Source organism: Alosa pseudoharengus, unplaced genomic scaffold (assembly GCF_046254945.1).
Source record: "Alosa pseudoharengus isolate Yale_2024_CS ecotype anadromous, Long Island Sound unplaced genomic scaffold, YU_APseudo_1.1 YU_APseudo_1.1_scf_21, whole genome shotgun sequence".
Taxonomy (NCBI): Eukaryota; Metazoa; Chordata; class Actinopteri; order Clupeiformes; family Clupeidae; genus Alosa; species Alosa pseudoharengus.
The window spans coordinates 7,799,177-7,812,217 of record NW_027468674.1 but is presented as its reverse complement, the minus strand read 5'-3'; the positions used below and the strand labels follow the sequence as shown (position 1 = coordinate 7,812,217).

Genomic DNA, 13,041 nt, shown 5'->3' with positions numbered 1-13,041 from the left:
TAAGTTGGGGTGAGGTGAGCGCTTCTAGTAGCAAGCTTTGGTTATACCTGGCCGGGTTTGGATGGCCTTGCAGTTGAGGGCTAAACCTCATATAAAATTGAATCAAGATTACTTAATGCGACTTATTCGTGTCAGGTCACAGCCCATAACCCTACCTTTTACTCTGTCACCTGGGCGTGCAGGCATGTGTCTTGTGAATTACCTGTCAGTGTTGTGTATGTGAGTGTGAGTCAGTGTGTGTGTGTAGAGATGGGTGACTCGCAGGACCCCACCTCTACTCGTACATGACCGGGAGAGGAAACTCCGGGGGAGGAAACTCCTGTTCCTGCTCCCGCTCCTGCTCCAGCATTCGAGCGAGGAAGTCGCTCTCCATTACATGACCCTCGTTGAACTCGTCTTCCGTTATTCGTCCCACACTAGTTTGCACTAAAAGAATTCTCTCATTTTCATCCTCCTCATCCCATGGTATCATTACATTCTGGACCACGAGCTGTCTAGCAACCACCTTTGAGCAAACCTTTCCACAACATTGAGTAATACAGCAAAACATTCCTACCACTAAGGCTGCTCCTAGCAATAACTTCCCCAGAAATGCTACAATCTTACCCCCCCATGACCCAAAGGTGTCCGTCAGCCACCGGGTTACAGGGGCAAAGATTCCTGAGATATCCGGGATTCCATCAAACGTCAGTCCTTTTCCAGAGTTCTCGTGGGCTTCCTTGTTTACAGCCTTGAGTCTTTTCATTGCGTTTGTGAAGTCGTCCATGTTCTCGCCTTCACCTGGGACGTACGTACAACACGAGTCTGTTCCAACGATCGCGCACACTCCACCTTCCTTGGCTAGTATCCAGTCCACTGCTATCCTGGTTTCCATTGCCATTTTTGTGGTGGCATTCAACCTCCTGTCAAACGCGTTGAACGCGTCTATAGTGGCATTCATGAACCGCAGGGCGTTGTAGTGGATGTAGTTGATCCATTGAACATTCTTGGCGATGCCTACGGATGCTCCGTAGAAGGGGAGGGCGGCTTCAAATCCGGCGAGTACCTCGTCCCGTTCCTTGAACTGTCTCGGGACGTTGTGGGGTTGTCCGAATATGTCCATATACACTCCATCATCAGCGTCTCTTCGGCTTCTCCTCAGGTTCCCTTTTATCGGCGTTTGCTGGTTGGCCCCTGGGCCGGTTGAGTTCAGTGTTGAGTTGCGTTCTGACCAAGGGACTATGTAGGTTTGCTGGGCCAGGGTGACCCTGGCACACTTTCCTCTCCAGTATTTTGGAAGGGTGTTTCGCAGTCCCCATCGTCTTCCACAGGCCCACCATAAGTCTGCCAGCGGAATATCTTGTTCGTACATCCAATTCACGCTCAGCATCGTGGTGTTTACTTCGACTCCAATCCTCTTCCCGTTGTCGCTATTCTCCACCAGGCGGAAGTAGAAGTTGTTGAGCTCGTGGACCCACTTGGCTGCACAGCGTCCTTCGAATGCTCCTACATCCTCCACACCTTCCTTGACTGTGTTTGCCGTGGGGTGTACTTCAAAACACTCGAACTCTACATCCCCTGGAATCTCGTAGAGATGATGGGTTTTCTTTATCACCCTGGTCCCCATGCCTGGGTAGTCCTTCCTGCACCTCGCCTCGTTCTGCTGGAGCTCGTGCCCTTCCCCTGTCTGTTTTCCGGATGATGGGCCTATCTTAGTCCATACCTTCCGTAGCTCCTCGCTTCCCAGTCGCACAAGACATCCGAACGGGGAGAACTTGTCTTCTGTGTACTGCTTCCCTGACTCTTGGTGCACTATGTCTTCTTCTCCAGTTCCTGGTGCTGGCAGCACTGTCAGCTTTGGTTTCACCGCCGAACACACATAACACCCTCCTTCTGGTTTTACTGTTTTTGCTGTGTATTTGGCCCATTGCATCCATGAATTATTCTCCCAGGCGCCCAGAGCGCCCGTGGATCTTTTCCTTCTGTTCTTGGTTTGAGCCCCATTAACCTGTTCCCTTTTCAAGACCTTGGGAAGCATGCTTGTACTATTTACATTCTTGCTCTCATTTTTGCTCTGAGTCTTTGCATTATTCAGCACCGGGATGTATTCGTTACTTCCCGATGCTTCTGGTTCTGGTATGTGTGTCTCATTTCCTGATCCTTCTATGTACAAAATATTGTCCGTGTCTAGGGCACTGTCTTTGAGCAGCTCCTCTCCATCTCCTCGCAGAGAGTCATTGGGGGTGGCAGCCTGCACCCCCTTCGTCGCTCTCGTCGTCTTCTGGGGAGCTCGGGAGGGGCCAGTCAAGGGCCTCTTCGAAGCCCCCAATCCAATGGGTACCGGGGGAACTGCCCCAGTTGGTCCTTTGGAGAATTCGTCTTGTTTCTTGGCTGGTCCCTGGGCGGTTATCCCCGGAGTGGGGGCCGCCCGTGTCGTGCCCTGAGTCCGTCGGCCTCTCCACCACAGGCTCCGCAGGAAGCCGCGAGCCCTGCTGAGGAGGTGTCCGGGGGGGAGGCGTATGGACAGTGGGTAGTCTGAGTGCGTCGAGGGCCTCGGCCATTTCTGCGGCAGATGGCTGTGCTCCACTCTGGTCGTCGGCAGGGGCGTCGGCTGGGTATGGGTAATCCCAGTCGCTGTAGAAGTCCCCAAAGTCGATGGTGTCGTTCCCTTGCTGGTGTGATGGTGGCGATGGCGGTGCTTCTTCTTCCGGCCTCGGCGCTTCTTCGGCGTCGCTTCCTGTGAGGTCGGGTGTGTCCGTGGCGTGAGAGCGGGCTGCAGGGTCGGCTGGTGGATCACCGCTGGTTGAGGCTGTGGCAGGTCTGGGTACTTGGGATTCGGGAGCGGCTCCCATCTCAGGTGGATGTCGCCTTCTCCTCCTCGAGCCTGGCTCGGCCCCAGCATCGCCAGCACCTGTAGGCACAGATAGGGGAGGGAGAACAGCAGGCACCCCAGGTACATTGCGCCCAGGGCCATCAGCAGGAGCCGGCAGTATCCTCCGCCTCGTACTCCTACGCGTACTCGGTCCTCCCCTTTGTTCCCCACCACCATCATCCTCCCCGGGGGAGTCTGGTGGGGGTCCTGGCGGGCTCTGGTCCCCGTCATCGTCCTCCGACTCCTCTGGACCTCTCGCTCCTTCTGGTGGCACCGCCCTGTAACAAGAGTTAAGGTGATACCACAAATCTGATCCTTGCACTCTTACCGCCCGGGGGGTAGCCTGGGTCACTCTGTAGGGCCCCTCTGCCCTTGGGTCGAGACACGACCTCTTAAACACCCTCAGGTACACCCAGTCTCCCACTTGGATCGGTCCTGGCTCAGTCCTCCGCTCCCGCGCTCTCTCTCTTCTCTTCTGCTCGTTGAAAACTGCCCTGTGAACTTGAGAAAGCTGTTTAATATAACTGCTCACCTCTTGTTCTAGAATTTCCAGCGGGGGCCTCTGATCCCCTCTGAACCGTGGCGTGGGCATCGCCCGCCCCGTCACCATTTCGTGCGGGGTCAGATGCGTGGTTCGATTTTTTTCACAACGCATTTTCATCAGCGCGATTGGTAGTGCGTCAACCCAATTTAGGTTTGGCAGGTTTGGATCGTCGTGCGCGCTTCGGACGATCTTCGCTATTTTATTCTTCAGCGTTCCGTTCGCTCTTTCGACCATCCCCTGAGACTGCGGGTGGTAAACACAACCAAACCGAGTCTTGATGCACAGCGCCTGTGCAATCTTTTTCCACGTGTTGGCCGTAAACGCTCGGCCATTGTCGCTGCTGATTATTTCTGGGATCCCAAACCTGGGTCTCACCTCCCTTGCTAGGAATCGAATCACCGTTTTCTCGTCCTGCCCTCGGCTTGGACAGGCTTCTACCCATCGTGAGTAGCGGCATATTATTACCAGTACGTGTTTGTACGTGTTCACCGTTCGACCCATGTCGATGTAATCCATCACCAGGTGTTTGAACGGTCCCTCTGGGAGTGGCACGTGTCCCAGGGGCCGTGGTCCTATGCCTATTGTTATGTTGTTTCTGTAATTGTGTGTGGCACAAGTGTGGCAATTTCTTAACACGTAATTGATGCGATCTTGAAGGTATGGGGCCCAGAACCCTTTGTCAAGTATCTGCCGCTTGACCTCCCCCCTTGCGCAATGATCCACATCATGCGCATCATGAATGAGGAGATCAAGGAGCCCACTTGGGGCCACCACCCTTCCGTCATGACTTCGCCACACCCCATTCCTGCCTTTCGACGCACCCCTCTCTTCCCATAACAATGTTTCGGCCTGCGGAGCTGCATTCTGTGCGTCTTTAATAGCGCTAAGCGTGAGTAAAGGATCCACAATCCTAAAGGTTCGTCCGTCAGGCAAGGTTCGGACCACTGGGGCTTGTATCACTGTGTCGGTTGCTGTGAAATAGCGATCAATTACGCTCGGTGAGTATCTAGCTTCACAAGGCTTGTCGCAGCACTCAGGGCAAGTGGCCCTCTGGCATAGCGCGCAACAGGCGGGATCTACCTGGTGCTCATGGTCGTCATCACACCATTGGGAGCACCACATACACGTATTGTAGGGGTAGGGGCATTTTGTAGGGCAAGGCATACTGTGCATCGCCCTGTTAAGCAGTATTTTGTGCGGCTCGTTATCCTGTGGGGATTTAGGGGCTGTATTCAACTTCCTAGCCTCTAACGCCGCTTCCTTTGCTGCCTCATCTGCCTGTGCATTCCCTAGGGTAATGTAGTCCTGTCCCTTACAGTGCGCTTTGCATTTGCATATTGCGAGTGTTTTTGGACGCATCATGGCTGCTAACAACAACTGAATTTGCTCTAGATGCTGAATTGGGCTCCCATCCGATTTCTTGAACCCTCTCTGTTTCCACTGGGCGCCATGCACATGGCAAACATTGTGGGCATAGGCGCTATCTGTGTGTACGGTTGCATCCTGTCCTTCCGCTAAAGAGCATGCTGCTGTCAGCGCCTTTAATTCAGCTAGTTGCGCTGAACATGGTTGTGTGCACGGTTCGCTCATAACTGTCACAAAGGTTTCTGGACCTTTCATCTGCACTACGCTGAACCCTGCATGCGTCTTGTTGTCATAGTTATGGCTAGAACCATCCACAAAGTAGGTGATTCCTTGTCCTAACGGCTCACTCTGCAGGTCTTCCCTCAGCTTGGAGAAGGCGATTGAGTCCGCCACACAGTCATGTGGCTCGCCCTCATAATCAAGCGGGATGAGATCCGCCGGGTTTCCTGCCGTGTCGCATGCCTTTATAGTGACATCTGGGCAGAGTGACAGATTGTAGTACCTCAACTGCCTCTGAGGCGTCACGCAGAACTTCCCTTGTTCCACTAACTGCGCTATTGCGTGGCTGCTGTGTATCACCACTGGCCATCCCATGGTAATGTTGGAAGCTTTGACGTATGCCGAATATACTGCTTCAAGACCCTGGAAGCATGGTGGGTAGCCTTGGGCCACCGCGTCCAGCTTTGAGCTGTAGTAGGCGATTGCCTGTTTGCCGCGTCCATGACACTGTGTCTGTGCCACGATCGCGGTCATGTACGCGTCTTTTCCTGCTTCCTTTCTGACCGATACGTACAGATAGAAGGGTCTTCCGTAATCCGGCAGTGCAAGTGCAGGTGCTTGCTGTAGTTCTCCTTTGATGCGTTCAAACGCCTCATTTCCATCCATTGTCCATGTGAGGCGGTTCCTCAGGTGGCTGGTTCCAGCTTGCACGATCATGGCTCGTAGTGGGGCTATCTTTTGTTCATAGCATTCCACCCAGTCGCTGCTGAAACCTATGAGTCCAATGAACGACATCATTTGCTTTACTGTGTTTGGCTTCGGTGCTTTGGTAATTGCCTCAATGTGGTCTGGGGCGATGCCCTTGTGCCCATGCGAAATTCGGCGACCTAAGTAGATCACCTGGGGCTTTGCAAACTGTAGCTTCTTCCTCGATGCTTTGTACCCCCCTTCGGCCAGAACGGTCAGCACATGGACTGTATCCTTCTCACACGTTTCCTGGTCCGGGGAGCATACCAAGACATCGTCAACATACTGCAGGATCGTGCTCCGGCACACAATGTGTTTTAAGTCCTCCTTGAGCGCCTGGTTGAAAATGTGCGGTGAGTGCTTGAACCCTTGTGGGAGCCTTGTGTACTGGAACGTCTTGCCTTGATATTTGAATGCAAAGAACTCCCTACTCGCGGGTGCCACTCGTATCGTAAAAAATGCTTGAACCAGATCAATGGCGGAGAACGTTGTTGCACTCGCCGGGATGTTGGTCATCAGTACGTTAGCATGTGGGACGTCCGCTGGATAGTCCTCAATGCGTTCATTAACAGGTCTGAGGTCCTGGACCATTCTCCATCGCACTCCGTCTGCCTTCAGCACAGGAAATATGGGTGTGTTGCACCTCGCACTTGGGACTTCCTCTAAGACTCCTGCTCCCAGGAGATCTTCAGTTGTTCCTCTTATTCCTTCAGCTGCTTCTGCTGAAATGGGGTACTGTGGTTGGAAAGGCAGCGTCGCTCCTGGTTTCAGTCTGAACTCCACAGGGCTTGCTGACCTGACCAATCCTATGTCACCATCTCCTTGTGACCATACCACAGGCGGCACTTTTCTCAATATTCTCTCTGTTCGTTCGGTGCCTGTCTCTGTCGCTTCTTGTAGCATCATCATTTTCCAGGGGGTCGGTCCCGGCCTCCCTGTCTTCTTATCCGTCTCATTGTCTATGTAGTACTTCTTGTATTCCTCCCATTCTGGGTCAGATTTGTTGATGGGCACATGGTTCTCCTTATCCCAGCATCGATATCCTGCTCCTCCCAGTAGGCCATACATGCAGTATGGGTTGCCATAGGGGCATCCCTTAACGTAGGGTATGTCATGAACCTCCTCCGAGGCCATTTGTCCGCCCTGATGGCCTTCCTGGGACTGTATTGCTGGTTGTGCTGTCCTTTTCTTGGGGCACCATGACAGGTGTCGCATGTATGTACTCCATTCCGCATCCTCTTTGCTGAATGGCACATGTCTCGTTTTGTCCCAGCAGCGGCGCCCCGCTCCTGGGAATAGGCGGTAGAGGCAGAACTGATTCCCATATGGACACCCTTTAGCATAGGGTATCTCCTCTTTCTCCTGCGGTTCTGTGTCCATGATCTTGATCACTTGTGGGACTCCCCACACGGTGACTGGTCTGTCCAACTTTATCCTGAACATTGGTTCTCCTTCACAGCTTATGGCCGTTTGTAGTCGGTCATTCCCTGTATCTTTCCATTTGATGCACTTGGCCTCGAGCATTACTAGGCCCATTTCTCTTGCTCTGTGACCTCTGGCCACTCTCAGGGTGATGTGTGGCATTGTTCCGGGCATGTTGAAGATTACGCCTAGATCCCATCCTTCCACAAATTTCACCTCAGCGGCTACTCCTTCTTTGGCCACCACTAGTGCGCGTATGTCAAGTGGGATGCGTCCCCACTTACCCACTTCCCTATTCCATTTTTCTTCTCTCTCTTTGTTTGGGGTTTGGTCGAATTTTATCGTGCAGTGAAAAGGGCATCTTGGCGTCCTCAACTGAGCATGAAGGCTGTTTATTTGAAAGGCATGCTCGTTGTAGACCACTCGCTCTATGTTTGGTTCCAATCGTCCAATCCAGTAGACCTGGTGAGTTTCAGTTTGAGATGGGGCACTTATTCTTAGGGCCATTTGTGTTGCCAGTCCTGTTATCTGTACTCCTGTTGGGGAACACTCAATTTGGAGTCTTAGGTTGCACAGCGCATCTCGTCCCAATAGGTTGACGGGCGTGTGTTCTGCTATTAAGACTGGTATCCTGATTTCCTTGTCTTCTATTTGGATTGATACTGGGGCTGTCATTGGAATTAGCTGCGTTTTCCCCGAAAAACCCACTGTCTTCATAAACTTTCCTGAAGACCTGGGGAGGTGTTGGGCATCTTTTGGGTGAAGACAAGTATACGTTGCCCCGGTATCCACTAAACATTCTACCTCCATGCCCTCGATTAGAACCTGCAGCATTGGTTCTGCGTCAGCTCCCCTTGTCAGGGCGGGGAACTGACCCTCCCCTGGGTTTTCTGGGCCTCGTCAATTCCAGCTTCCCCCGTAAGGGGAGACTGGACCAGAGGGTGCCTGCATTTGCTGTGGAGCTCTCCCTTGTTGGGGAGCATAATTTCCCCCTTGCATTTGTCCTTGGTTTGCCTGTCCTCCTTGGTTGTTCTGGCCTCTGGCTTTTGTTGGGCAATTCCTGGAGATGTGGCCTATTCCTCCGCATATCCAACATTCAATGTTGTTCCCTTGGTTTTGCTGGCCTTGGTATTGTCCTCTTCCATAGCCTCCTCTGCCTTGTCCTCCTCTTCCCTGGCGGGATCCTCCTCTGCCTCTTGGCTGGTACCATTGTTGTCCCTGTTGCTGTTGTTGTGGGGGTCCATATGGCGCTTGCTGCCATGTCTGCATCATGGGCTGCACAGGCTGTGGTTGCATCATTACTGGCTGCTGCATCATGGGTTGTTGTACCACTGGTTGTTGTGCTACTGGTTGTTGTGGCTGTGGGACAGGGGCTGTAGTGGGCATCACTGGAGCTTGGGTGGCTGCCTTCTTTGCCCCCTTTGCCTCCTGGAGCTGTACATGGGTCAGCTTCCTTATGGTCTCCTTTTCTTGTTGCTCCTCCTTGTCTTTCCCCTGTCTGTACAGAGTTACATGGTGCACTACTGCCAGCCTGAATTCCTCTTTGGGCATGGCTGCCACGCGCCAGTCATTTTCCAACTGTGTTCTTACTTCCTTTGGCAGAGCGTCCATGACCGCTCTCCTGAATTGCATGGTGAGGGGTCCTGAATCTTCTGGCCTTTGTTCCATCCTTATCGTCCATTCCTGCGCTGCCTTTTCCACGAAGGCTGCAGGATTATCACTATCTTTGAGCTTCTCTATCCAGACGGCTGAGGGGCTGTACTGGTTGGGGTATGCTGCCCTTAAGGCCTTCCATACGCTATTCCGGACGCTGTCGAAGCACAGGGCATCCCTGTTTGCATTCATCAACCGCCCTAGGTCCTCTCTCTCCAGTACAGCCTCTGTGTCCGCCTTTCCCAATATCAGGCCGAGTAGATACTTTATGTCTCCCACGGCCAGATTTCGGCCTTGAGTCTCCGATTCTAGCCGACTTATCCATCGGCCCGCACCCTCATGCAGGACAGGGAGTCGTGAAATGAGGCCATTCACATCTGAGTGGGTCCACGGCTGGTAGTGGGCCGTTTGATTTTTTGTTATCAATGGTGCCATCACCACTGTCTCTTCTTCATCCGATTCTTCTGGGATGGCTTCCTTCCTTTCCTCTTCTCTTCTGGTTCTCTCTCTCTCCTTTTTTCCCTCCTTTTCCAATTTTTCCAGCTCCTTTTTGTTTTCTTTCAGGCCTTTTTTTACTCCTCCTTCAATCTCGTTGAGTCCCTTCCGCACCCCCTTTCTGATCTCGTCCAGGCCTTTCTCTACTCCTTTTTTCATCCTGCTGATTCCAAATAGTCCTGTGGCAAGCACACTGGGTGGGATCATCATTGGGAGCATTCCGGCCTTTCCTCTGCATGCCTCTACTTGTCGCTGGTGGGCCTTCACACCCTTTTCTCCTCTAAATGCTCTTCCGCAGCCGAGACACACTGCGGGGTCCGCTTCTTTCGGGACCTGTGGCAGTTCTCTCTGAACTTGCTCTACAAGGAACTGTTCCAAGATACCCAGTCCTTCCTCTTCATCTTCCGCCGACTCATAGTCTTCTCCTGAGCCAACCTGGCTGTCTGCTCCGTCCATGTCTTCCTCTTCGTCTTCCGCTATCGTGCTTGGACCGCAGGTCAGTTTGAAGGTTAGTCGGCGGGCCCCCTTTTTGTCGGAGGACTCTCGTCTGGGTTCTTGATAGCTTTCCCTTTTCTTACTCTCCTGTTTTCTTTTCAGTTCCTCGTCCTTCTTCATCTCTTCCTCTCTGAGCTTTCTTTCCTCCTCTTCTTGCGTTATCATGGCATCCATTCTTTTCAGGACCTCTGTCATCTCCCTCCTTAGGCTCTCGCCGCAGTCCTTGCAGGCTTTTTTATATTTGACATGCTCTGGTGTGCTCCCTGGGCCTGCCCCCTTGTCTCCCCACTCCTCCACCTCTGTTATCTTCTCCATAATCTCCTCGGCCAGTTTTCCCTCTTCTAATCCGACTTTCCTGGCGGCTTTCAACCTTTTCAGACCTTCTTCCATTCTCATCATTTTTTTTTCATACCATTCTTCAATCCCTTGTTCTTTTCTTCTCTTGTTTTGGTATCTCTCCTCCGTTTGTCTAACGGCCTCTTCCACTTCCTTCCAGCATGCCTGGATGTACTTCTCGAGCTCCCGTGTAGTGAGAAATTTTGGCCTTAAAGGTGTTTCCATTTAAGTGCAGGCTATATTCAACCATTTACTCTTTTGGTATGGTCTGTGCAAAGCTGAAGAAAGAGACGCTGCTGTAAGCAGAAAGTGAAGGAGAGATTTATGTGTTAACAACTGTGGAATTCCATGTTCAAGGTGTTTGCGCAGCCATGCTGGGTGTGTGAGTGTGCAGTCCCGCTGTGTGTGTATGTGTCTTCATGGTGAGCGCATGGTTGCAGCCTTGCTGAAAGTGTGTGCGTATGCCGTGATGTCTGGATGTATGTGCGTGTGTCAATGCTGTGTATGTGTGTACCATGGCTTAGGTGTGTGTGTGTCCTCGAAGGAGGCTGGGTAGGCCTCTTCTCGACGGCTGGCGCCCTAAGACCTTATTTACTGTCTTGGGGTCAATCTTGACTGAATTCCATGGCCCTTGGTCGTTATGGGATACAGCCTTATAGATATGGTTGACTCTTTGGTTAACTATGTCGTAAACAAGTTTGCGTACCATTAATGGAGATGTCATGTCTTGTCTGAACTGTCAGTGAAGTATAAAAAGTGTTTCTCTGTTTGTAACATCAGACTGCGTCTGTTAGCAACACGACGTAGGTCTCCGGATTCGTGAATAAAGCTCTCTGAGATTTCTGACTTGACTCCTGGCTGACTGAGACTTCATTTCTGAAACAATCCCTAGACAATTTTAAGTTCCTACATTTGGGGGCTCTTTGTCCGGACACTGATCATCCAGCCGTGCGACGGAACCTGACTTCTTGAGGTCCCCTGGCCCGGGGGTCCTGACTACTAAGGACCTGGTAAGCTTTACTTGAGCATCCACCTCTCTGTCAGAAGGTTTTGCCGCGCAGCCTGGACGTCCAGTGAAATACGGAACCCGATTGTCAGCCCGGTGGTGAGTTTTCAGAACTCTGTTGTGGATATTTCATCCAATTCTGTTGTCGTTGAACCTTTGCCAGGTCCAATGCTTGTGGTCAGAGAGCGACTGCAGTACTTTGTTGTATGCGCATGGTGATCCTTCGCCAGGATCACGGGGCTGTTGGCACACAGTACCAGTTTCTGTCAAGCTTGAATATTTAGTGTCTGTTCCAATTTCTTTAATGCTCACATCCGTCTCTTTTATTTTTCAGAGGCTGTTGGTTATGCCATTGTCACTAAAAAGAAAATACAGTGCAAAGACTTATTTTTGATAGTTTATGGCTAATACTTACTACCTTACTATTGCATTCTCTGATTTTCATTACACTCATGATGATCTAGCCCTATTACTTTCTGTCTGTATTTTAGTATATTCCTCCTGGAATGTGGTTGATAGTTTTGTGTCTGACGCTAATCCTAGTGTTACATTGCATTTCTTGCTACTAAGGTCCTGAGTGTCTCTCTCTCTCTCTCCCTCCCTGCGCTCAGACACCCTCTTTCACTCTATCACCCTGCGCTGTTCTCAGGAACATGCTACAATTGGTGTGGAAAACTGTCTTCTGTACCTGTTTCTTTTTTCTACTGAGGTCAGTGCCAGTGTGGGTTGTTGGTAATTTTTTGCTTTGTTTGATTTTCTGCCGTCTCCTCCGGCAAATTGCCCTTTAAAAAAAAAAAAAAAAAAAAAAAAAACTTTGCCTGCTAGGATTACATGGATGGCTGATTGTTATTTATTCATTTCAGGTTCTTATTTCATATATTTCTATTACTAAAAAAAAAAAAAAAAAAAAAAAAAAAAAAAAACCTTTTCCCTTTTTCCTTTCTTTTATTTTCTTTTGGTTTTCAAAAGCAAATAAGAGGGGATACTAGAATAAGTCTTACAAGATTTTTTTTTATTTTGGTCTAACATAAGAGACTAATAGCATTTTATTTTCTGTCAACTCCATAGAAATTTACAAAATGGGTGCAGAAAAAAGTAAATTAGTTACGGTACCCATTGCTATTAAAGATCCAGGTTGCCTAAGAACCATGTTTAACAAATATGGAGCAGAAGCAGTAGATGCACTGTTATTGACTAGATGGCATCGTTGGACGGAGGGGAAATTTCCTCTAATAGGCACTCTGAGCGTTGCCTGCCTTCAGGAATGTAGGGAGATAATGGCAAGCAAGGTCAAGCCGTTCAGACCAAATGTATTCGACATGTGGGAAAGAGAAGCAGCGGAGCAGCAATTGAGAAATGAAAAGAAGCTGGAAATGCAAAGTTCAGCTCAACAACCAAGAGGTGGACAGGAAACAGTGCCCACTGCTCCCCTTAACCCTATTCCCCCAGTCTATATGTATCCACAGATCTCGCGTTATCGTGAAGAAGACAATTGTTGGCCGTTTGCAGCGCCACCACCACCAGCACCAATGCCCGAAGAACGACAGCAGTTTCCAGACCAAGGGCAGGGGGAGAGACCAACCCCCTCGCCTCGTCGCCCAGACCCCCCACCAGACGGGTACGCTTCTGATCCAGACCACCAGGTGCCGACATCCACCAGCGCTGAGGGTACAGTTACTCGACAGCCTGCCACGACACCGGACAACCAGCCGGCAGAAGGCACAAGGGGCCGGAGAAAAGGAGGGGCAGGACCAGCTGACGCCTCCACTCCTGAGCAGGAAGGCTTGACAGCGATCATCGAACTCAGTTCAACTGAGATTGGCTCTGCGGAACAGGATTCCGACGAGGACAAAGGCGGACCTACTAAGGCAGCAGGAAAAAGAACCCAGAAAGCTCCAGGATGGCTCA

The 13,041-nt window shown here is 51.0% G+C and overlaps 1 protein-coding gene across 1 annotated transcript in view; it reads right to left on the bottom strand.

Annotated features, from left to right (window-relative positions):
• Window positions 1-274: 274 nt before the first annotated feature.
• LOC143138702 (uncharacterized) overlaps window positions 275-13,041 on the bottom strand; it is a 35,008-nt gene continuing 22,241 nt past the window's right edge. The window contains exon 5 of the mRNA XM_076299121.1: window positions 275-3,129. Within this exon, the coding sequence (XP_076155236.1) occupies window positions 275-3,129 (2,855 nt within the window). The remainder of the gene's footprint in view (window positions 3,130-13,041) is intronic.